The sequence below is a fragment of the Rhea pennata genome, chromosome 17 (genome assembly GCF_028389875.1).
Source record: "Rhea pennata isolate bPtePen1 chromosome 17, bPtePen1.pri, whole genome shotgun sequence".
Taxonomy (NCBI): domain Eukaryota; kingdom Metazoa; phylum Chordata; class Aves; order Rheiformes; family Rheidae; genus Rhea; species Rhea pennata.
Window position 1 is genome coordinate 11,334,512 of NC_084679.1, and position 25,336 is coordinate 11,359,847.

General features: G+C 46.0%; 1 protein-coding gene across 4 annotated transcripts; it reads left to right on the forward strand.

Annotated features, from left to right (window-relative positions):
* On the forward strand, positions 1-25,134 carry GGT5 (gamma-glutamyltransferase 5). Of its 4 annotated transcripts, none has more exons than XM_062590293.1 (12): positions 1-366; positions 10,829-10,959; positions 13,342-13,428; positions 14,592-14,781; positions 15,441-15,598; positions 16,748-16,897; positions 17,307-17,440; positions 18,038-18,240; positions 18,773-18,864; positions 19,737-19,846; positions 21,597-21,704; positions 21,940-25,134. In XM_062590293.1, the coding sequence occupies exons 1-12, from the start codon at positions 206-208 to the stop codon at positions 22,084-22,086; spliced, it is 1,671 nt and encodes a 556-aa protein (XP_062446277.1). In that variant the 5' UTR covers positions 1-205; the 3' UTR covers positions 22,087-25,134. The 4 variants fall into 4 exon arrangements, with proteins under 4 accessions (XP_062446277.1, XP_062446278.1, XP_062446279.1 ...); XM_062590294.1 differs by having other exon boundaries at positions 24,802-25,134; XM_062590297.1 differs by lacking the exon at positions 1-366 and adding an exon at positions 622-648.
* The last annotated feature ends 202 nt before the right edge of the window (positions 25,135-25,336 follow it).

Sequence of the window (25,336 nt, forward strand, 5' to 3'; positions counted from 1 at the left end):
AAGAGGGAGTACGGAGTTTCCTTTTCGTGAGCTTTTAATCTTAAAAAGAATAAAATTTTCGCTTAGTCACAGGGGGCAGAGCCCACTCCAGAGAGACCTCCCTGCCAAAGCTGCCGGGATCCTCTACTTCCACCCTCAGCATAGCAGGCGCTTTCGGGAAAGGAGTAAATTCCTCCCTGCTGCCTCAGGTGGCATAGGAATAGACATGTCTCCAGGGAGGCTCTGCTGCCTGGTGCTGCTGACCCTAGGGGCGCTGGCTGTGGTGGTTGTGCTTGTGGTCATCCTGACTCAACCCAAGTGTGGCCCTCAGCAATATCTGCATGGTGCTGTGGCTGCTGACACCGAGATCTGCTCTGACATCGGCCGGTATGTGCACAGACCTCTCAGTTTGTCGGTTTACGTGTCGTGTACGTCATGGACTTGGACGGGCAGACAGGTAGAAATACTGAAGGCGGCGGGAGCGAGCTGGGTTACTGTGCCATCCCTTGCGCCCGGGGCTGAAGAGCCGCGCTGCTCCCTGGGTGCTCTCTGTCTGCAGACAGCAGAGAGCGGATGGAGCCCTGCCTTGACTGTGGCTGGTGACTAACGAGTTTCTTTCTTCCGTGCCTCGTGAATTTGCAGCTCTGCAAATCTGTGACCTTTGGGAAGGTATAAATTTTATCGTGTATAAATGCAAAGTTTTTTTTGAGGTGGGGAAGCAAGACATCATTAACTGTTTACCTCATGGAGTAAATCTGTCAGCTAGGTGCTTTAGAAATCAATTAAAGCAGAAGTGAGAGGAGCTAGCAGAGAGCTGCAGCTGGGTTTGAACACATGCAAGGAAGGCAGGCAGACTGAGGGGGTAAGGAGGACTGTGCAGCTCAGTGTTTAGGGTGAAGATCTTCATGGTGCACAGTTCTGTACCAAAGCCTGCGGCAGGTATACCTGCTGCCAGGAAAGGTACTCTGCACTGGAAAGTAAAGTGCATGTTTAATTGCAATTTAGTCAGGACGGTGTGAATAGAAAAGGCATATTTATGTCACTTGGAAGGAAAGGTGTAGGTGTAAGAAAATCCTCTGGCTGCCCAGATGTAACAATTCAGTTTGTATAATACTTTTCTCTCGTGCATTTCAACTCTTACATTACTATTTTACTATTGCTATCACTTCAGTTCTTAAACACTTTTATACATGAAAGTGAAAGGATGAAACTTAAACCTTCACATGTACTACACAGATGATGGAGCTGTGGGCTCTGCTTTGTATCTGGTGGAGTGAGAGAATGCTCTTGGGGCCACTGCACCACACTTGCTGTGCTGCACGTGCGGCGCTTGCAGTGACATGCTGACACAGCACTTGTGAGCAGCTGGATAAAATGCAGTGCGGCTGCACATACATTAAGGAATCAGATGGGCTTTTCTATGATAAGCCAGAAGTTAGTTCTGCAGATAGTAGGAGCATCATTTAACTTCATAATAATGGAAATGTGGAAAAATACATCATCAGATTACCCAAAGAATCAGCTGGAGAAACTACAGCTGTTTTGCAGCTGTTATAATTTTTTAACCTGACGTAGTGTAGAACCAGCTAGGTGGCACTGAGGTGAGAGCCATGCAAACCTGCAATCAGGTCAGCAAACAGCAGTCTTTGGCTAATTGGCTACTGATGCCAGGTTGTTGTCTGTCTCCTTCCATTCTCCGTTTGTAAGAAACTCTGCCTGCTCCGTAGCCTCAGCCACTGCCCTAACTGCACCTCCAGTGCATGTTCTGGCAAGGTCTGTGGAATTCTTCCAGTCTGGCAGACCACCTTAGCTTTCCTACAAATGAAAAGCCCCAGAAAAATCCCCCCTTGCCCCAGCTCTCCATCACACAACTTTTCCCCTCCTCTGCAGCCTGGGGAATCTGCACATCATGTGCTCCAAACGTGTCAGCTCACTCCTGCAGTCCTGCCAAGCCCCCTGGCTCTCCCCAGCCAAGACTATTCTCCTGCTTCACCTTGGCTCTACACCACCTGGCTTCTGCCTGCTGGTTAGCTCTACCACTGCATGCAGTCTGCTCCTTTTTCCTACTGTTGTCCCGTTCGCCTCCTACCCTTCTTGGAAACTTTGGTGCTCTTTTCATGCTGTCCTTCTACTTGGGAGGAACTAAGTTCCTGTGCTCTTCTCCCAGCTTGAGCTATCTGCTCTTGTTCTTGTACTGGATCATAATAAAAATAAAATTAATTATAAAAAGGTACATCTGCAACAGCACTCAGGACCAAAAACTTTGTGTATTCTGTTCACTCTTTTCTTTTTCACTAGCCTATTTCTCTTTTTGTCCCCACTGGCCACAGAGGTTGTTGGTAAGGAAGGGACATTGTTTGAGGGGAGCTCTACACACGTTGAACTGTTTTAAAACAGAATTGTGTGACTATTTATAGAAGACTTTAAATTGCAAGATAAAATACTCAAAAATTAAGAAACCTGATTGAAGCTCAATTGCACAGACCTAACTTCATTCCTCCTGCACTGTAATTCTGACCTGCAGTATAGGCTTCCTTAACAATCCTCCCTGCACTCCCCCAGGATCTCAGCCTCATCCTGCGTAGGATGAATGTGGCTCCTTCAGTGCCCAGTGTTTCATTTCATCCCCATCATTCATGTACTTCTTACTGCATGTCCTCTACTACATACAGTCTTGTACATTTTCTCCTGGATATTTTTGTACTATTATTATCTGTATGTCACATCTCAGCTCTTGGCTATAAGCATATACTAGTCATCACTAAATCCTTACCGCAGTGTGGGAAGTGAGAAAAAGATGTCATCTCACCTGTAGAAATAAGGAAGTCTAGCATGGGCATTAAACCTGAAGCTTTTTATCCTGTGTAGGTGCCACATGAGTTGCTTTCAGTTTGCTTTGAGCAGGGTTTCTGCCCTTCTGAGTAGTCTGCACTGCTCAGGGTACATCTGTCACTGACCTCCCCTGTGGCTATGCGGGGTCAGCGCTTCTGTGGGGCTGACCCACAAGTCTTGGTAGGAGCACCAGGAGGTGAGGAGCACAGCAGCCTTCTGCCTAAGTTTTGCTGAACAGGATTTTGGCATCACATGGGAATTTCGTCACAGCAGGAGGGATAAAATCCAGTTTCTCAAAGCAATCTTGGCCATCAGGCCCTGCTGTCCCTACCTGTATACTCCCACTTCATTTGCCTCTTAACTTCAGCAGGAATCAAAGTTTAAGGGCTGGACAGAGCCAAGCACCCCTTGGTGCACAAGCCTCATTCCTTTGCAGGTGCTGCTCGGCCAATAAATTGACTGTTTTAGAGGATACAACACTCTTCTGCTATTCAAAAATAATTGAAGTCCGAAAATCATGAGACTTAAGAGGGAAGAAACAAGAAGAAATAATTAATTATGTGTTTTTCTTTCTCTTACTAAGTACTGTTTTTAGCTCTTCAGTGTTCTTCTGCAATTATGCAAACATTTGCATATTTTTGCAATGGCTCCCCAGACTTGGAACAATGTGAAGATCTGAGTAGATAAGAGAGCTGCCATGAACTGTGAGATTCCTGCTGTTGTGAGAGCATGGAGCTCTGCTAAGCTCTTGAGTCCCTGCTGGGCTGCCTGTGCTGCTGCTCTTCCTTCTGCCAAGCTCTGCTGCTCCTCCTTCCTGTGCATACCTACCTGCCCGGGCCACTGTTGAGCCTGTCCAGTCACAGCTTCTAGTCTTTTCATCCTACCAGTTTCTGCAACCCCCACCTTGCCCCTGCTCCCAAATTGCTCAGCCCTACAGGTTTCCTTCTCCTTGAGCTTCTCTGCAGCTCGACCACCTCACTATTCTCTTCTGTGGGAGGCAGGACATGAACCCCATCTCCCTGGTAGCGGGCCAGCCTCGGGAGCACTGAGTACCAAAGATGATAATTTCCCTGCTTTTCCTGGCACCTGAAGCCATCCATGGCTGTTCCCAGATGCAGTTTTTTCGGGGAAGTTGTGCTCAGCAGCTGCAGCTCAGAGGTGGAACAGGCTAATTTCCACTGTCTTTGCTGAGATATCCCAGGAGAATTAATCTAACCAAAGATGGATAATTCTTTGATGACCACATGCATGTACATATATGTGCATATACACATATATGTAAATTATTTTTACAATTTATTTCCCTAGCTTGGTGAAATTCGAGTGAATTGTTTGAATAGGAGACAGACTGCATATCTGGATTTATATGTGGACACTACAGAGCCTTCTATCAAATTGGCTTGAGGGGTGGAGTTCAAAAAATAAGTAAAATAAGCAAAACAACGTATTTCCTTAATTTCTTTTTTGGTAATTGATTTGTATTTTTAGTGGAAACATATGTAGAGGAGGAGGGAGACCTCCACATCACCATGAGAAAATATTAGGCTCAATAGACTAAGTATGGCAAAGCTATAGCTGAATGAAGACCACATGTTGTAGCTGAACGTGTCTGCCTCCCCCCTGCTGACAGCAAGAGTAATGGCAGCCAGGCTCTAAAGGCCCCAGAGCTGGGGGGTTTAACCTTTAGTCCCTGCTTTCCCCCACTGACCCTGCAGAATCTCTCTGCAGGGCCCTGGTCTGGCCCCACTGGCCACTGCTTCATCCCACAGGTCCCGCTAGCTCCCGGGAGCACGCATGGGAGACACCCAGGGGGCAGGGAGCCTCTGGTGCAGAACGGGACCGAAACTGGTCATGCGGGTCCAGCATATAAAATCTCAAAATCTACTCATAAAATTTTGTACGTTTGTTCTTTAATCAATAAATCTTATATTTTCCTTTAAAAAAGGACCAAACCACATGCTGTGCTTTCTGGGTTACAGTGAACTGACATTATCAGTAATGAAATTCCTGTGGCATTGCACGGCGCTGTGTGCTCTTTACAACACTCTGATGTTTAAGACAGGGTCCTTGTGAGCTTCTGATAGAGCTTCTAGTTGAGCGTGTTGAGAATAACTGACCTGAACCTCTTACCTTAAAAGCAATCCATTTTTTTTTAACATGTGGGATGGTAGGGTAAGGAAAACGCTTCGAGGCTCTGGTGTTTCCCTCTCTGATCCGTCAGCCACGAGGGAGAGGTTGCTGGAGGAAACATGCGGCTCTGTAATTCACTGCTGCAAGCCAGAGCGGGGGGACAGACTCAAAGCTCCAGGGGCCTGTTCTCTGCTCCTCTCTTTTCCTGTGCGCAACTGTTGTCTTCAGGGCCGTTTTTTTTCCCCATCGCTAGCGGTGGTATTTCTACATCATGGGAGTGTGTAAGGTTGGATTTTTCTGAAATTTTTGTGCAACTCTTTGGATCCTCTACAGAAAGCAAGCAATCTTGGCAAGCCTCCACTGCGTCATCACCCTTTTTGGCAAGTCCTGTGCTATACTTTTAGCCATCAGCGCCTGATTCCCAGTGCTAAATGAAGACAGGGCTTTTTTGCTACATTTTTACTGCTGGAACTGGAGACTGAAAGGAATATTGTGTAACCAACTGAGTGTCCATCCTCTCTGGTCCAGCCACAAGCATTGCTGGAAACTTGACCCTGAATGAACTGATATACTTTGAGGAGGAGGAGGAGTGAGAGGCTGAAAGGAAAGGTAGGGCAGTTTTACACCCAAAAGTGTGGATTTGGTAGCTGAAGTCCATTTCAGTAATTTGTCCTCATGCCAGAAAGCCATGTGGTGATTGCTTTGGTTCTCAAACTTACCATCACCTCCAGCTCTGAACTATTTGTCTGCTCCTCCACACTTGTCATTCCTGATCCCTTTGAACACTGGAAGAGGCTTTTTTTTTCAGCAACCATGCAAAAAACATCATACTTCCTAACAATGTGCTGTTTGAGCTCTGCCCTCCACTGCTCTGCATCCATTTGATTCCAAAAGGCAGAAGCAAAAGCCAGCATGAGGGCAGGGAGAAATTTAGGCAAAGTGCTTTTCCCCAGCAGTGGGATTTGGAGCAGCGAGACGAGCAGACTTGACTGGCCCAGCAGCGGTCTCTGATCACACTTCTCCAGACTCTGGGGGTGATCTCTGGGGACTGGCTTCTTGTGAAACAAATGCCCTCATGGGGCCTGGGGCAGTGGAGAGGCTGAGAATTTAACAGTCAGATAACATTCATGGTCCTGGGAAGCTCAGTTCTAGGCAGAGGATCTGCTGAGAAAATCCTTTTCAGTGACAGCCCAGTAGCATTTCTGAAGAGTCTTTATATCCCATAGGATTTGCTTTCCTTTCTTGTGTTTTGGTAGTTTAAAATTTGGCAACTGATCTCCTGCAGAAACAATTGTTGCTTTTACTCTTGCTAAATCGTACACAGGCAGCTCCCATGTAGCTGTGTGGTCTCCTTCCAACCTCCAGCTTTCATTAACAGAAGAAAGCTTTTTTTTTCAGTATCATTTAATATCTCAGCATTTCAAGAGTATTCAGAATGGCTTCAGGGCTCCTTCTCCTAGTCCAGCAGAGCAGCAAGCTCAGCCTGCAGTCCAGCACTGTCCATCTTCACTGCAAAGACCGTGTGAGCGGAGTGCCAGCGGTCACCCGTGCTGGGAGTGAGCCATGCTGGCTGTTCAGCTGCTGCTGGAGTGCGTGCTGCTTGTTAACATCCCCTTCTGTTCCCAACACTAAGAAAATACCATTAATAGCTGTACGCTAAAGCTGAGCTGTGTGGCAGGAAGGATATTGGACAAAACATCGTTATCAGATCTTGTCAGCTGTACTGCTAAGATGTCTCTAGAGAGAGCTGGTCAGGTACAAGAAGATTTCACTTGAGGGTTTATATCTATCACCAGGCTATTACATTATAATTAGTCCGGCTCTACCAGTGATCCATAGAAAGGGAGCAACAAGATGGGCGAGGTAGTACTCAGTTCACCTTGCTGATGATTGAGAAAGAAGTAATGGCCTTAAATTCCCAGGCACCCATCTGCAGGCACATAGCAGAGCTCCGACTGGATCAGGCATGTGCGACTGTGATACACCAATAGCCAGCTCAGGGACCACTTACTGTTCTGCTTCAGGCTCCAGAGATGCCAGAGGGGGAAGGGGAAGCTGTTGAGACCAGGAGCCCAATCCTAATCAGGATTTGATTTGCCCTTGCTGGGACTAGTTGCTTCTGAGCTTGAGCTAAAAGCCTGACTGTAAAACTTTTGCTTTTCTTTTTCTTTAGCTGCAGCCATGCCTGTCTGCTCTAATGGGACCTTAGAGTAATGGGGTGTAAGTAAGTGACAAACTGGCAGACATGCACATCCCCAGAGCTGGGGAAACAGCATCAGTGCAGTGAGTGAGCCCCTCTGAGGCCTATTTGTGAAACCTAGGGCTGGGAGTGCTTCCTGCCAGGCTGTCAAAAGCCAAGATAGCGCCTAGTTTTGAGGAGAAATCTCAGCTCCCCTCCCCTCCCATTCCCATCCACTGAAAAAGCAGCTAGCTAAGGGTCACCCTGCAGCTTTGGTCAATGCCCAACTTCACATATCCCATCCTATACTGAGATTTTCTCAGATGCTGAGCTGCTGGATGGGGAGCCTTAGGTCTGCAGCCCATGATGCTGACAAAAAGTGAACAGGTACCTGGAAATCCCTCCATTGCCTGAGCAAGAACCAGCTTTGAGTGTATGTATGTGCTGTTAGATGTGGTATTTACCTCCAGAGCTGACAGTGACAGTCATCACTAATATACTCAGCAAACAAAAATGAGGAACACTTTGGAGTCATCTGACAATTATGTATTTCTTCTCATCTCATTTGTATCGCAGAATGTGGTTAATGAAGGCTACTGACCATGGACAAAGGAAAACATGTTTTGCTTTGCCATGAAAAGATGTCACTGTCTTGGTTGCTAGTGTTGTTATTTTTACTCTATATTGTGGTAGCACCAAGGAATTACATCCAAGAGCCAGGGCCCTGCTGTGCTAGAAACAGAGTAAGAACAGTAAAGACTTTCTCTGCCTGCTCCTGCCTTCCCAAGGCACTCTCAAATTCAATGTTTCATGCGTAACTCATCTGAAAACTGTTTGGTGGACTGGCAGGATGGAGTAATTTGGAGCCCATAAACAAGCACTCCGTTTGCCTGGTTGCTGCCAGGCAGGATGTCTCTGTCCCAGCAGCCCTGCTGCAGTGCTCCCCACCTGCCCATGAACCTCCTCCTCCCACTTGTTCCTTGATGTTCTTGGTGATTTTTGTGTGAGGGTCAACCTTTCATCAACGGGAGTTACAGTCTAAGGATTAGCTACCTGGAGAAGTCTGCTACTCTCTTTAGTAGCCAGATACAGCTTTTGTGCTGAGTCTGAGACCTCACTTGTCCTCTCTGATTTCAGCCAGAGTCAAAGGCACAGCTCTCACCTGGGGTTTACCTGATTTGTGTTATCCTGGTTCTGTTTCTGACTGGGAGTGTTGGAGGAGGGAGCAAGGATAAGATCATGTTAAAAAGCTCTCAGGTTTACATGCTTTGTACATGCGGCACTACATTTGCAGTAGTTAAAGAGTATTTAGCCCCCAAAGTTGCTGTTATAAACAAGCCTCTGGGGACACTGGAAGCTCTTAGCGTCATCCAGAAGCTGAAAACAGGCCACCCAGCTGTACAAATATTAAATTAATAAACGGTGGCTGTCCTTTGGAGCATGCTGAGTCTTTCCAGTGAAGAGCATATTGGCTTGGCACAGCTCCGGGGCTTGGGAGAAAGAAACCACTCATGTTTTGGAGCAGGTAAATGACCATCACTAGGTAATACATAAAGGACAGGGAACCTCATCAGGATGTGCTCCCTCTCACACCAGGGCACAAATGTTCCTGGGGACATGGTGAAGGATGTGAGGCACTGGCCTCAGAAAGACAGTGACAGCAAGGTCCCTGGACAAGAGGGCGTGTAGGATGTGCAACCACTAGGCTAACCTGTAAGTGTGGCTGGGAACTTGGGGGTGAGGATCTAGTGCTTTTCTGGCTTGGGGGAAATCTCAGAAATGTATCTGATTTTCCATGTTAAAGTCTGATTGTATTGTATTTAAATGTACACCATACAGTCTCAAGGTTTCCTTTAAAATGTTTTCATTGTGAGTTACCTGAGGGCATGTTTCTCCCTGGCACCAGGCTTTGTACACGCACTGCCTTGTAGCCTTCTGCTTTCCCAACTTCTGAATATGTTTCCTGGCAAGGAGAACTCAGTGGTGCATGAAGCCCCTGCTCTCTGCCCCAAACATACTGCGGTTTGTGCCTCTCATATCCTCAGACAGCGAAACCTGGCATTAGCTTCCTGCAGGGCAGGGACAAAGGCAGCCCTCCCAAGTAACCCAGGCCCCAGCAGAAGCTGGAGTCCTAAGGCAGCGGTGGCCATCCTAGGGTCTGATGAACCACTCCACTTACTGCCTTTGTAGTGTTTTAAAATAAAAATTTGATGGCCATGCCTGAGGGGGGTTTGAAGTTTGGCAGAAGGTGGTCTGCATGCTGTCATGACTTTCTGTAGAACCTCAGTTCTTCACTTATCTGCTTATCATGCTCCAATAACTCTTATCAACTCTCAAATTCTCTGAGTACTTTTAGAGCTATGTGCTTGTAAAGCACTTGGAGATGTTTGCATTATTTCCAGCCAAACAGTATAATCCTAATGCTTCTTGGTATTAAATTGTGTCTGAAGGCCTCTGTCTATGAACAGGTAGGAAGTTAAAAATGGCTCTCTTCTCTTATGTCCGGCTATGTCGAAAGATTTAGACAGCCATTGAACCTCAAGGAACTCCCGTGCTATTGAGCCCCAGCCTCCTTTTCCAGGGCAATAACCAGGGAGCAGCTTGCTGTTTGGAGGCTAAAAGCCATGCAGGACTCAGAGCAGAAAGCCCAGTGGTTGCCTATGGCTTCTTTTCTCCTCGTTTGTCCACACGCCTATCCTGGCGAGCGGCAGTTCCAAAGGCACTTACAAAAACAAAGGAACGGCACGATCCGTGTGCCTGCAGCGCAGCATCCTGTTCCCAGTCACAGCAGGTCCTAACTACATCGGTGGATGTAAAATAAACAGCTATTCCTATATGTGCTCGCTGTTCCTGTCACAGCTTCTGGGAGCAGCTACGCTCCAGATAACGAACTGCTGCACTCCCCTTCTGGCTTTGCCTTATCTGAGCAACCCTCCAGCCCAACCAGTCAGAAACCCTCCTAGCAAATACCAGTGCTGGCTACTGGCAGGCTGCATGAGGAAACTCCACCCCACTACATTTCCACTGTAAGGAAAAGATTTGTATAGCTACGTTTGAAGGAAGCATTTGTTGAGACAAGTTTCTCTAGCAGAAACTCCTTGCTGTCAGCCACATGAGGCTGCCTTAATACCTGTATGTTCTTTGGTGTGGTTGTACCTAAGTAAAAACAGTTGAGTTTTTGTTCTGCTTATATTATGTTGCCTTGGGGGATAGGGAAGGGGTGGGGTTCTGGGCTAATACAATGTAAGCCCAGGAAGGCACACTATGGGAGAGGCAAAGGCCTGAATTTTGTGCTAACTGAAATATTCAGTTCCAAGAATTTGCTTCATACTGACCTGTTCCTGCTTTAGTGCCGCCTTCCTGTTGTCCAGCATGTGTCTTTGTACCAAGAAAGGCATGTGGGGAGCCAGAAGAAAATTATCTACTCCAGAAACCTTGCGCAGGTCCAGCCCTTGGCTACTCTTTCCTCCTGCAGCCTCTCTCTCCTTTCCCATCAACTTTCCCGTCCTTCTCCGTGTCCCGCTCCTCCAGAGGAAGGAGCCTTTCTGCACTCTCACACACCACACTGCTGCCAATAGCTTTTACCAATTGCTAGTTTCTCTTGTCATGCTGGGGCTGCCTTGCACTTGCCCTAAGGAGAGATTTTCATCCTCCGTTCTGTTATTCTTGGCTTTTAATACCATCTTTTCTTCTCTCTGTCTTCTGCAGGGACATCCTGAAAAGTGGAGGCACAGCTGTGGATGCTGCTATTGCTGCCTTGATCTGCACCTCCGTGATGAATCCTCAGAGCTCGGGCCTGGGTGGCGGGGTCGTATTTACCATCTATAATGCCAGCACAGGTATGGGCCAGCCCTAGCCTCTCCGTGGCACCTTGCCTCCCTTCAAACATCCAGCAGCCATGGAGAAGCCAGTATATTTTATACTCTCTCTGTGCATTTGATAATAGAAAAACTACTTGCGCCGATCAGAAAACAACATACTTTTGCTTTTAGCCCAAAGAGTCCGTTACAGGAGCTGTGCTGAGAACTGTTGTAGAACGAGACTGAAGAGTGCAGGCATTCACAGCAGCATCACGTGGCGGGGAAGGAGCTTTAGATTTAAAATGAACTGATTTTTCCTCCCCTTCCTCCTCCAAAGCAACCTCAAATTATATTTCAAAGTCATGTGTCTGACCACGCAGCAAGGTGTGAGCAGCGCTGGCCAAGCTGCCACTGCGCTGCCTGCGCTGCTGCGGAGGCGGACGGCGGTGGAGCGAGGTGCCCGTGCCGGCCGTGAGCGTGGCGGTCTGCGCTGTCGCCGGCTCAGCTGAGCCCTTGGGCTGGTGCTTCAGGGGCTCCATCCTGCATCCCACGCTCGCCACTTGGCAGTGCCTGCCGGCATGGGGCATCTCACACCATCCTCGCTGGAACAGATTGGACTTCTCAAAGCAGTGATAAGACTTCCTGCCCCAGGGGATGTGTTTTCCCTTTAGAAATCTAAAATCAGCAATTTTCAGGGCCTGCCGGGAAGCTCTCCAGTGTTTGGCTTAACTTCTAGTGTTATTGTGTTCCTGCTTTCACATTTTTTAATGTTTTCTTAATTGCCTTGGCTATCAAAAACCCCCAGAGCTTATGTATCTAGATAGTAAAATCAACAATGAAAACAATAACAATGTTATAATTAAAAAAAAAAAAAAAAAAAAAAAGCTTCCAAGTAGTCCCACAAGTCTGGAATTACTTGGCTGTATCTTACAAAATTGTTGTTTTGGCAAACCACCTATCTCTTTTCCCTTTCAGTAATGCCATGTAACTTTTTGTTTTCTATCATCTATCAACAGACTTTTTCTTCTGCTGCTGCCTGAATTAGCTGGTTGTGCAGAGCCACAGGCAGCTGTGCCAGGCTCGGGTGCTTGGTACAGTAGCACCGTGGGCTGCTACAGTGCATCCAGCTCTGTGGCCTATGACAGAAAAAGATAGATAAAAGGCAGAGAAGGAGGAAGGAGGGATAATTAGGGTAGATGTGAAATAAAATGGTTTTTTATTTTCTCTTCAAGCTTCCAGATATATAGAGAGTTTTTCAGTATTGCCATCCTACTTATAAACATGATGGATATGCCTCAGCATCACTTGGCAAATGGCCCTCTAGAACTGCTGCTGCATAATAGTAGGGTAGGCAAGCAACAGCCATCAGTGCACAAGCACGAGCAGGATTTGTGTCTTTATCTGGAAATTTTGTTCATTTGTTTTCCTAAATTCACCCACCAGCATTAAATCTGAAAGAACTGTGTTTTCGGAAAGGCGAGGCTTTGCTTAGAGCACCAAAGGGGTATAAAGATCATGTTATGTCCCTGACATGTCCCAGCAGTAGAGCAGGTATGGGGAAACTGCAAATCAGGTGTGAAGCAGCACATCCCAGTCCATGCCGCTGGCCCATGAGCTGTGGTGGGGCCTTAACTGGGTAGGATGTGACCAGGGAGTCTGTGTCAGACCTTGCCGCTGTGTCATCATGTGGCTGCTCATGCTGGATTCCCTCCTTGTGTGGGAGATGATTGATTCGGGTAACTCCAAAGGAGCAGGCTGGCTACAAGCTGCCCCTCTCTCCCAGCACCAGGTTAATTCCTGCCTGGATCCTGCAGAGGGAAAAGGGAAGATATCCTGGATGCAGAGGGGAGAGCCGAACCACATCATTGCTGAGAGGCAAGGTGGATCTCTATCGCATTCAAGTGGCTGCACTGGGTGCAGGACCACTGGGCTTTCATGATTAGCTAGCTAATACTGGCGATTGAACGGCACTGGCGTGAAACTGCCTCAGCCTGAGGTCATAACTCCTGGCAAGCTGGGCCACAACCATGCATACCCATGCAACCAAGGGCCCTAGCCTTGTCCCTGTGCCACCTTGCTTCGAGGACAGCACTGGTCAGTTTGCTCGAAATAAGAGTGTGGGAGCAAATGACAGTGTATGTAGGGAAGGCAATGGGAAAACTGGGGCCTTGGAGTGAAGCAGAGAGCATGGTGTGATGACACGGCAGAGATCTCATTTTAAGACACAAACACTTGGGCTGGAATAGTCTTTAAAAAAAATACAGATGCAGGCTGCAAGAGTGCTTGACAGGTTTGGCAAAATGCTGTAGGGCACTGCAGCACAGAGCAGTGGGCCTCGTGTGGTGCTCGCAGCCAGCTGGCAGTGAAGTCCACCTGCCTTCAGCATGACACTGTTATGCATTTTCCCCTTCTCATTTCCAGGAACAGTCGAGGTGATCAACGCCCGTGAGACAGTCCCACGAGTGTTTCTGCACAATTTGTTGAATGGCTGTGCTGGTGTCCCTATTGGTAAGGACAGAGAGTGGACCGTGTCCCCTCATGCCAAGTGGTGCCCAAAGTGTGGAGTGAGAGGAGTGCTGTGGGCAACTGGGCAGCCTGCTTCTGGTCTGCAGTCTCATTTAATTGCTCATGCTATTTCTGCGTTGACTTTTACAGAAGTAATAAAATAAGTTGGGCCTATATAAAATTTATTTTTGGCAGTAAAACTGGCACCTTGTCCAGCCAAGAGGGTGGGGAGCAGAGCATGGGGAGAAACTAACACATAATTACTCTTCAGAGAAAGACTGCATTTCAAGACCAGATTTACCAGAGTCCTCATTTCCCAGCAGTTCTTACAGGGAAGAATATGGTCAGTAACTGCTCAGATTCCCTGGAAATGAAAGAGGTAATTCTGATGTGCTTTTCCATGTCCTTAAACTGGGAAAGGGGCCTGGAAGAATCAGGAATTGAGGTGCTGTGCCCTAGCTCAGCTCAACTACCTCTTTACTGCCTCAATACCATCTGCAGAGGCCCAGATTCATTTGCTAGTACTGGTTTGGCAGTGAGCACTCTTGCTTTAGCAGCACATCTTGGAGTCTCATTCTTTGCTGCATTCATTCCCCTTCTCGAACACATTTTTCCTTTCAGGCATGCCCTAGTGCCTAGAGGAGATTTTTGTGTTCTTGGAAGAGAAGCCTGAAAAGGAATCAAGAATGATTCCTCAAGGTTGGAAGGGACCACTGGAGATCTCTATTCCAACTCCTGCTCTAAATGGGATGCCTTCAAAGTCAAATCAGGTTGCTCAGGGCCTTGGCCTCTCACATTTTGCTCTTCAAAGGTGGTGCATTTTACAGCCTCACTTGGCCCCTGTTCTTGTATTTGACCGCCCTCATCATGAATGCTTTTTCCCCTTATATCAGCTTGTAATCTCCCTTTCTGCAACTTGTGCCTGTGACTTCGTGTTCTTTCTCCATGCACCTCTGAGAAGAGTCTGGCTCCAATTTCTCTATACTCCTCCCATTAGGTAGTGGAAGAAATAAATAAGCAGAAAAAGAAAATACAAAACTAAGCCTTCTTTTAGTAGTCTTAGTTCTGCCTCTATAAATGTACACTTCCACTGAAGTGCTTTCAGAAGAGTGAAACCCATGGGCCTATGTTGCTGCATGTGACATCATTGTCATTCTGCTCCTCAGGGCCCCACTGGATTGCTGTACCGGGAGAAATTCGTGGGTATGAAGAAGCCCACAAGCGATATGGCCGCTTACCATGGAAATCACTGTTTGAACCAACCATCAAGCTCCTTTCAAAGCCACTTATCATTTCCCCAGTTATGGACAAAATTATCAGTCACCCAGACTTCTCCAGACCAGGACGAAGCCTCTGGTAAGACCCATGGATTAAATTGATCCACTTGGAGGCCACTGTGGCCTCCAAGCTCAGACCTTTCCTCTGATGCTCCTTTGGAGTGCGGGCTGCTGCTGCTGAATAAATATTTGCTGTGGAGAGAGAGGAAAAGCCTATTCCAGAGGGGAATGGGGGATATAATAGAAGTGTTTTAGGAAAACCTTCTTCTGTCAGCAACTTCTTTTTTTTTTTTTTTTTTTTTTTTTTTTTTTTTAGTTTAGTTTAGAGTGGCTTGGCACAGCAAAACAGTCTACTAAGCACATCTGCTCATGAGGAATAACAGCCAGGAGACTGGCCAAATATGGACTGCCTCCATCTGTTGCAAGAGCTTAGCAGTGTGGAAATCGTCTCCTGACAATATGCCCCTACGGCAGATGCTTGTTTGGAGAAGTCTCATTGACTTGAGCCAGGGTCAAAACTTGAGGTCCATAGGGAGAAAACTTTATCTAGTGAATGAGTGCTTCTTGCTGTGGGTAGCAATCCACCAAGAAGAGCTTTTCTCCTTGTAGCCAGGAGTGTAGTGCAGACTCTGGGAGTACAAGACGTGCATAAGCCAAATCAGCTTTGGGTAGGAAAGAGAAACTGGTACTGGGGAGAGAATAATTGCATGCTGCAAACTGATTGATGTCCTTTAACAGCCCATTGATATGTGAAGGTCAAAGGTTTTTGAAGCTTGGAGAGGCCTTCAGGTGGCCAGCACTACAGCAAACACTGAGAGCTGTGGCTGAAAACGGAGCTTCGGCATTTTATGAGGGGCCTATAGGAAAGGCCCTGGTGGAGGACGTGAGGAAGGCTGGTAGGTAACATCTATATTTCATACTAGTTGACAGGCTTCTTCCTGACAATTACAAAGTGTCATCTTCATTGTGTTGCTAGGAAACCAAGATGCAGGACATATTCTGGCACAGCTCAGAACACTGGCCACTGCTAAGAGATTCAAAAGTATTTTGTGGTGCTTCAGTTTTGTGTGTATCCCACAGTGCTCTTAAGAAACCTGATTTATAAGCAACCTGATATATATAAGTGTTTATCTCTGTAGGAAATTCCCCTCCCACAGTCATAGCCTTACAGTACCTACAGATGGGCCCAAAATCTGGAGAGACCCAACATCAAAATACATATTTTTTTTTCAGAAAGTAACCATCAAGCTAAGGAAAAGGAAATCTATGAAAATATTGGGCTAAATATTTTCTGGTCAAAGTCACTGGGATCTTTGGAAGTATCTGGATTTGGCTCAAACTCAGCAAAATTAGAAGAGCCTTTTTCCAGGTAGGAAAATAAATCCCTGCTCAGCCAGGCTGCAGTCTTGCCTGTACTGAGTATGTTTCCCAAGGAAGGCCCAATACTCACTTGTTCTGTGCCAGCAGAAAGCAGAGACTTACTGATTACTGCATTTATATGCCTCATAGTGGGCTGCTGCAGTTTATCCATGTCTTATGGCCACCCTCAGCTCAGGCATACTAGCACTAGCTTCAGTATGTCCCCGCTACAAGAACTTTTTTCGTACTTTGCTCAGTTGATCTTCCTAAATCAAGAGATCTCAGACATTTTTAGCTGTTTGCTAGCAGTGAGTGGGCATCAGGGGCAAGCAAACTTGTTCTGTTTGCTTGTCACTTGGTGTGGTATCTGGCATGGGAAGAAGCAACTTCTCGCCAGACCTTATAACTCAGGCCTTGAGAGCCAGCCCGCTGCTCTGGCATTAGCCCATAGCCCTCATGTGCTCCTCTTTGCAGAGCCTTTAGATTTCATCCTGGCCTGGGATTTGGACATAGATGAGGGTACATTAAGACTTTTTGCTGAGCTTGGTGAAAGAAATTTGGAATATAAAGGGATGACCATTTACAAAGCCTTACCAAGGTTCTGATGTGGCCAGCCTGTATGAGTGCCTACTAGAAAGTTATATTGATGTGCTAATGCTAACTGCCCCTTCAATTTTCTCTTGAAGGATCCACTATCTCACTGGAGGACCTTAAGGCATACAAAGCAGAAGTGTCCTCAGCTCTGAACATTACCCTGAACAATTACACCACAGTGTTTTCTCCTGGGCCGCCCATGGGAGGTGCTGTGCTCCTGTTCATCCTCAAAATACTCGAAGGTAAATTCCTAAGTGGAAAGGGGCAGCAAGAGGTTTGCACAGAATATTGCATCTAGAGCAATGGATAGAAATGCAATGCCAGAATGGGCCCCAGAGTAGCAGTGAGACCATGCTCTGCAGCATGATGCCTTAGACCGCTTTAGAGATGAACTGGCTCATTCTTGCAGTGGGTCAATATCATCATAGCTACTGCAAAGGGCAAAGGATACCTGATTTTCCCAAGGCTTCAGAAATCACACTGGAAATTAGTACTTGGTTGTCCCAGTTCCCATATCCTTATCCAGTATTTGGGGAGAGGGAAAGGTAAGAACTGGGATAGGAAAAGGGGATTGCTTTCAATATTTTTTAAAATTCTTGAAGTAATATTGCCTTGGGTCCTTAAACCAAATGAACTCCTCTTGCTCTGTAGAGTATAAGCTCCATAAAGAGTCACTGGCAACACCTGAGGAGAAAATGGAAAACTACCATCTTATTGCAGAGGTCCTGAAGTTTGGCAATATGCAAAAACCCCATATGAGCGACCCAACATTTTCTGATGCCCAGGTGAGCTTATATGTGGTGTGTGAGGCAGCCCCAGACACCTGCAGCACTGACAGGTTCTTCTACACTGCCACTTGACAAAGGAGAAGTGGGGAAGTCTATTTGCTGCTATTTTTTTTTTTTTAAAAAAAACCCTTCAAGTCACAAACTCATTTAGCCTCTGTGTGCTAAGCTGTCAAGCAGGCTACCTACCAATCAGCACAGTGCAACAGCACCAAGAGTTGCTGTGACACCCACCTGCTTTGCGGCCACATAAGGGAATAAAATATTTAGAACTGCTAGTTAAAAGAGCAGCAGTGCTCAACTGGCCAAGGGGGCAGGCAGGATGAGATCCATTTGCATTGTCCGTAATTTCTGCTCAGCTCTAGTCTGGCTCTGCTCTTGCCCGATACAAGGCATGCACATGCTAGTACCAACTCTGAGGTGCCTCTGTTCCGGGCTTGTTCCATTTTCTGCGGTGCTGGTTGGTTGGGGTTCAGACTGAGGCTGAATGCTGGCAGTGCAGGTCTCAGCTCTGACACTTTGAGCTGACCTTGTGCCCACAGAAAGCCGTGCCTCTGCTCTGGTGATGCAGGCTTACTGTCCTTGCTGTGCTTGCAGGTGACTGCTAGGACCCTGCTATCTGATAAAATCGCTAAGCTTGTCAGAAGCCGAATTGATGACCGCGGTGACCATCCACTCAACCATTACCAGTTGTTGGAATCTGCCTCTAGCCACAGATACAAGACTAAGGGCACCACCCAAATATCTGTACTTGCTGCAGATGGCAGTGCCGTGTCCGCTACTAGCACCATCAACTACCCGTGAGTAGCCAAGGGGCTGGCATTTTGATTGCACAGGCTGTGTATCAGGTGCACAGGCTACCTGCAGGAGCTGTGCACCAGAACTGAAAAAAAAAAAAAAAAAAAAAAAACCCAAAAAAAAACCCCCTTGGGCTAACCTGCTTTACACAGTAGAAATGTCTCATGTTCAGGAATGAAACATTCCATTCTTTTCCGTGAAAGAGCGCAAGTCTTGGGATCAGCTGAAGGGCACATCACAATTCACCTCCATAAAAGTGTACCAACTTGTTGGGCTCTGCTAAGAGTTTCTATAAGCTAGGCAGAAGAGTTTCTGTGGGTTGAGCAAATCCCCATGTCTACTGGTAAAAGAGAGTTTATATCTAGCTCCAGCACAGCAGGACAAAAACCTTTGGACACTGTAGCTGGTGCAGTTCCAGGCTGGGATGAGGTGGCAGTAGGCAGATGCAACCCTGCAGGATGCTGTGTTCTGCTAATGTTATCCACAACAAAAAATGCTGGTCACTGAAAAGCTACTTTTTTCCCCCCCCTGCAGGTTTGGCTCCTTTATATATTCTAACCAAACTGGGATCATTTTAAATAATGAACTTGCTGATTTCTGCATAGCAAACAGAAGTATTAAACCAGGTGAGCACTCTAACCCCCCAAATTAAAAACAAGGTCAGGAGGTGCACCCCATGTACAACTGGGCAAAGAATATCTACAAACCTGAGGCACTCTTCTCCTTTTCTAGGTCTGGGTGAAAGGGAGTTTGTTTCAAACTAACAGAGGATTAACCCCAGGGCAAGCATATTTGAGTCTATGCACACATGCACTTACATAAAGGAATGCTGGCTCTTTTATGTGAAGAGAAGAACTGAAAGGACTCTTTGTTTTGGTTTCTGACTAGGGAAATCAGAAATTTTTAAAAAATGCTGAAACTGATCGTGGATGGGTGGAAGGGAGAAGGAAGGAGGAGGGAATAAGTGAAGAAAATACTGTTAAGACAAGCTTACCTATTTTCTAGGCTCATCTTTGAAAAGGTTGTTTGCACGGTCAGGGAGTGCACAGTCAGGTTTACACTGAGTTCCGCAACACAGTGTTGCTGATACAGAGATGTTGTGAAATAAGCCTTCCCTGATGCAAGGTCCTATGTGTCTGCCAAGAGAGGGGATATCAGTATAGTATTACCTCCTATGGCAGCATTGCGCATCGTTCCTCAGCTGAGCTGAATGAGCTGCAGCAACTCCTGAATACTTGCAGGGTGCCCTGTCCTTCACCGAGAGATGTTTCCTATTTAGCTGTGCGGTAAAAGGCCAGCTTCTTGTGACTTGGGGTTTGTTAGAGCTGCGTCTCAGCACATCAAGTTCTCCAGAAGACTTAGGCTTCTCACACAACGAGTTGCAGCTAGATTTGCTAAGGGAAATACAAGAAGAGTAAAACAGATGATAACCTATGCGTCTCTCCAATACCACTAAACAGCCACATAGGAGAAATAACGTTCTCTGCCTCTTCTCTAGGAGAGAAGCCTCCCTCAGCCATGGTGCCTTCCATCCTTGTATCCAAGACAGGAGACATGCTGGTGATTGGAGGAGCTGGTGGGGCCTGGATTATCAGTGCGACTGCTATGGTAAGTGACACAGTAAAACCTCCCCCTGCGCAAGGGGAGCACACATCTTCTAAACCTGAACAAAATGAATCATCTTGCAGCTGTTACCACTGCTAGGTTGGAGGCAGCAGTGAAGAGGGCCTGCTGCAGACTCGTCTCTCCTCCCCTTCTTACCTCTAACATTACATAGGCAGGGGCAGCGGTAGCTTCACCTCTGCTCTGTGCTGCTGCCAGGAGGGAATAGGGAACAGAGGAGGGAGAAGCGGTAGCAGTCAGCAGCTCTTTCAGCCCTCCCAGACTTCCAGCCATGGTCAGGCCTACCTGTGCTTTCTACACCCAGATCTTGTCTCCATGGTGCTCTGTTTTGTTTACAGTTTGGAAGTCACTAAAAGCAGCAGGTTGGAGGTCAGAACAAACGCTTCCTGGCTTCCTGGCCCTCTCAATTCTTATTGTTATTATGAAAGGAGACAGACAGTGCCCAAAACTTTCATCTCCCCAAAACAAACTGATAAGTTACTTGACAGGAAAAATAAAACAACTGGAAAGCCAACACCACACGTAAACACAGAGTAACAAATGTTATAGAAAAAGAGCTTTTAGAGGCATGAAGCCTAACAAACCCCTTGTCTAGCAATCAAGAAATAAAAGCAAATAAGGCCACAAGAAGAAAAAGACGATTTTCTTCTTCATTGTTCCTCACTGGAGGGAAGCTTGAGAAAGATTCCATGGTAGGACCTTATTTTTCAATGACTAAGAAAAGATGATAGGATAAATCAATAAAAATTAACAGTAACAGAATTGGATAATCACGCACATTTTTGAGGTGTAGTCTCACTGCCACCTGTTGTGGTACCAGGAGATAGGAAATGGAAAGTGTGACCTATGTTCTAAAAAGAATCCTAGAGAAAAGTTTGAGGAATTATAGACCAATATATAAAATCTGTATGGGACAAGTAGAAACTCCACTGAAGAATAGGATTAGTAGGCAAGTAACATGATATGTTGGGAAAGTCGACACAGCTTCTGTAAAGTAAAGTCATGCCTCACAAATCACTATTTATTTTTGTTAAAGAGTTATACAGTTACAGAAGAGGGAATCTATCTGGGTTTCCAAAAGGTTACAAACAAGACGCTTCAAAGGCTCTTCAAGGAACTGTGCTGCCAGGGGATAAGAGGGAAGGATCTCATACATAAATGTTTCAATAACAGTTAATGAGGAGAAGGAATAAATGGCCAGTTCTCTCAGGCAGGAAGCTCACTAGCGGTGGCCCATACAGATCTGGGCTGATAAAATTAGCTTTTGTGAAGTGACAGTGAATTTTGGAGGAATTGCAGCTAGAAATGCCTCAAGGACAGCTTGGTGCTTTGCCTATAGGAAAGGGCAAAGTGCCTTAGTGCAAAAGATTGTTGTTTCTAGCATCTGAAGAAAGAAAGAAGATCCATCAATACAAAGATAAAAAGAACTATTAGTAGCTATTGAATTCAAGGACACTGCTTTGGCTCAGAGAGAGCATTCTGGGAAGTATCATTACGTGCTTCCCCTGTTCTTGCACTATGTCCTAGGCACCTGCTGCTGGCCACCACAGTGACAGGATGCTGGGCTAGAGGGACTTCTGGTCTGACCAGTGCAGCCACTTTTATATTGCAGGCTTGCACCATCCTGCAGGCAGGATTTATGGTAGAGCTGGTCTGGATTTACACCAGTATGGAAGATGGCAGCCTTTGATCCAGTTCACTACCTCCAATCAGTGCAGGCTTTCTTTCATTGCAGGCTATTATAAACAAGCTATGGCTTGGCTATGACCTGGAACATGCCATTTCAGCTCCCATCATGCATACTGAAGGTGACAAAATCCTGTTTGAAACAAACTTCAGTGAGGTGAGTAGCCTCACTTGGATCTTCTGGTCTTCTCCTTTGTATAAGAAGGAGATTACATCTGTAACTCACCTAGATAACATGTATTGTGCTTCCAGCTAACCATGTTCTTGCCTGAATCTCACTTTCTCAACCTGACCCCACATACACATCCTTCATTTTCACCCCTGGCAACAGACCTGGTACAGCTCAGGACCCTGGCCCATTCATTCCATTTCCTCTTCTCTCCCCCCTACAGGAGGTTAGGAGTGGCCTGCTGAGAAGAGGACATAAAGAAAAGAAATTTATGTTTGCACTGAATGTTGTGCAGGGGATTTCCAAGGAAGGAAAATGCATCTCTGCTTACTCTGATATAAGGAAGCTGGGGAAATCAGCTGGATATTAACAACAGATGCCATCACAACCCCTTTATTCTAACTAAAAACCACACAAGATAACTAAATTCAGAACATGCTTTCACTTGGGCGTACCAACATCAGCTGCCTCCTAGGCATCAGGATGCCTCTCTGAGTGTGGACAAAACTGTTGATTACACCTAATTCCAACAGACTGCAGATACCCTCAGGCAATACAGGGACACATCAGCTAGCATTGATTAGAGCTACATCTTTTATTACATATTCAATATTTGAAAAAAATATATTTCTTGAGCAGATCAGCTATTCAAAATAGAAATACAAGGTGGGAAAGGAAAATTGGTTCCAAACCCACTGGGAACACTGTGAAATGACATAACTGTATCTTCCATTTGTGCTGGAGAGCCTCAGTTAAGAATATAATTAGTTTCTTTCAGGCTTTTGCTATGATAAGATTATTACTGGGGCTCAGAGATATGAAGTAAGTGTCTGAGCTCTCTTGCTTAGGTAAGTGTTTTGGGGTTAGGAGTACAAGAAGTGACTGTAGACTCAGGATTTTAAAATCACATGTGAGCCAACTTCTGAGGTTACAAGGTGGGCTTGGAAAGGGAAGAAGCACCATAGCACAAGCCTGTTGCCCTATGGACTCTCTGTCTTGGGGCACAGAGGGCCCCAGGAGCCCAGAGTAACTCTGCTGAAGCTTCCTTCAACGCCGCACACTGGTGACCTTGACAGTGAGCCTCCCGTGGAGCAATGTGAATTCCCTGGTCCCAGGGTGGAAAGGCCTCAGTTCGGTTCCCTCAGGGCACTTCTCCCTGTAGCCAGAGGAGTTCCCACCCTGTGCTGCCAGTTCTCCCTCCGCTGCTTCCTTCCCTTCTGCTTGCAGAAGACAAGTAGTTTGGGAAGGCAGGTGAGGACAGCTTTGGAAAGGATGTTATTCTTGAAAGCTTTGTAATGTTCCGCAAAATACAAAGAATGCATGATCATATGACTTGATTTGTCACCGTATGCTCAACTTAGGCAAATACTACTAGAACTGTTGAGAAGTGATGTAGCACTGTTAGACATTTGCAGAATATTTTTTCTTCCATAGCCAAACTATGTGTTTACCAAAGCTGATGTCTAACAATCACTAAAAATTATGAGGAGAAATTTGTAGGAGTATTTAAGAACCATCGCTAGCAGAGGAAACTCCTAGAGGAGAGACCTGAACCCATTCATCTTGATGCAAAAGGTCTGTTGCAGTTCTTCCTTGACATTGCCCTGCTTACTATGGCTAAGGGAATTAGATGTGTAAAAAGACATATTTAACAAAGCACTTCCCAGGTACCCGGGGCCAGTTGCAACAGTGCCCAACAACTCTCATTTCCCCAAAACCTTGTAAACTGCACTTCCCTGTGGGCACAGACAGCATTGCATGTGTGTTTCTGAAGGCACAGCAAAGCCAGAGCAAGGCACTAGCCGATTCCTCTTCTTCCCCAAACAGGTTACTTCTCACCTCACATCCAGCTGCAGGTATTCCCACCCCATTTTACAGAGATTCCTAGTAAAGAAACAAATGAGCTGCCTCTGTAAACACTGTGACAAGTGTCTGAGCACACACTATTAAAAACCCAAAACAAAACCAGGCCTTCCCATCCGCATATGCTGCTATGAACAAAGCCAGATAGGTTATAAGTCTATGTTCATGCCCATAAAGTCTGTCCAATTAAGCCATCAACTTGTTGAAATCTCAGCTTTCAATGGCATTTTAATGATAACCAAAGTAAAGCTAACAAGAGCCAGACAGATGTTTTCCTTTGGAAACTGTGCACTAAGGACTATAGATCAGAGCACGAGCACAATTGCGGCAGAGCTGATACAGAGCTATTCCAGAGTTGCCAGATCGTAGCCACAAGCACTTACTCATGCACCTGGAAGGCAGGTAACCCACGTTTAGAGCCAGCTGCATGCACCCCACTCCTCCAAGTGGAACGCATGTTAAAGCCCCCTTTTCAGGGAAGACTTAAAGCTTCTTAAATAATTAAGCTTCTTGAATGCTTCTTGAAGACTTAAAGTTTCTTAAACAGAGCTATTTACTTAAGCCATAGAAGTGGCAAAACACCGTTATACAGTATTAGAGCATTGATCAAATTCACATTTCAGCATAGAGAAAGGGAACGGGCCGAGAGCTTGAAGTTGGGTGGTGTTTTTGTTTAAGTTGTGTGTGTGGGGGGGGGGGGAGGCAGTTTAAAGGGGTTTTTTTTATATATATATAGCCATATTTGAGCTACATAATTTGCTGAAACTAAAAGTTTTCTGGTTTTAGTAATGACGTCCTTACTTCAGCTACCACTAGGTGTATTGGTTCTGGTGTCAGAAATACCACATCAACTGCAGTGACATTACAGGAGAAGCATTTACGGGCACCAGACACCATTTGCAGCTCACGTTTCGGGACCAGACGGACTAAGCAGAGTGGTTGTCAGCTTTAGCAAGAGCTGTAGTTACTTCTAGCTAGACCAGCTGTGCTTAGAGGTTACAGAAAGGAACCAAGAACTAGCTAGAAGCAGGGTTCTTGCTTCCCTGGTAGGCTTCAGGGCAGCCTTCAGCCGTGCCCTGGGCCACGCTCTGCCTTGTCTCACCAGTGAAAGCGCCAGGACACAAAGTAATGTTATTTGCAGTCCGGTGCTGCACTGTGATTTAACTGCTTTGCTACTGACATCACAACTGAGCCCACTGAGCAGTTTTAATACCCGTTACAGGTTTTATTTGCAAAATGGAAAGGAATGAGACTTGATCTCTCACAGCTGTAGAGACTTCCAATCCTGGAAGGCAGGCAAAACATCTGGTGAAGCTGAGTGACTGCACCTCCCTTTGCACCTCTGCTCTTGTGTCTGCCACCTCCTTGCTACTGCTGCAGCTTGCTTGGGTCAAGAGTGCCCCAGGTTGTCCCTTTCCCTTCATGCTGATGCCAACAGGAAACCATTATTTTTATACTTAGTCAACTTAAAAGGACTTTTAAAGCACCATTGTACAGAGACTATTTTCTGATGAAGTCTTTAAATTATATTTTTAATAAAGTGTTTTAAAATCTGTTTTGGAAATTTTCCTTTAAAGATAGTGCCTAGCTTAACATAAAAGCAACTGAGAGGACTTTCACAGAGGTGTTTCCACCACTAACATCTGTTCATTCTGGAGTCTCAATAGCCTAGGATAACATAAGTTATAAATCCCAGGGGAGTTTTCTGACCAGTTATAAGAGATTCAGGAACACAAGTATGACTTCTAAACCACAAA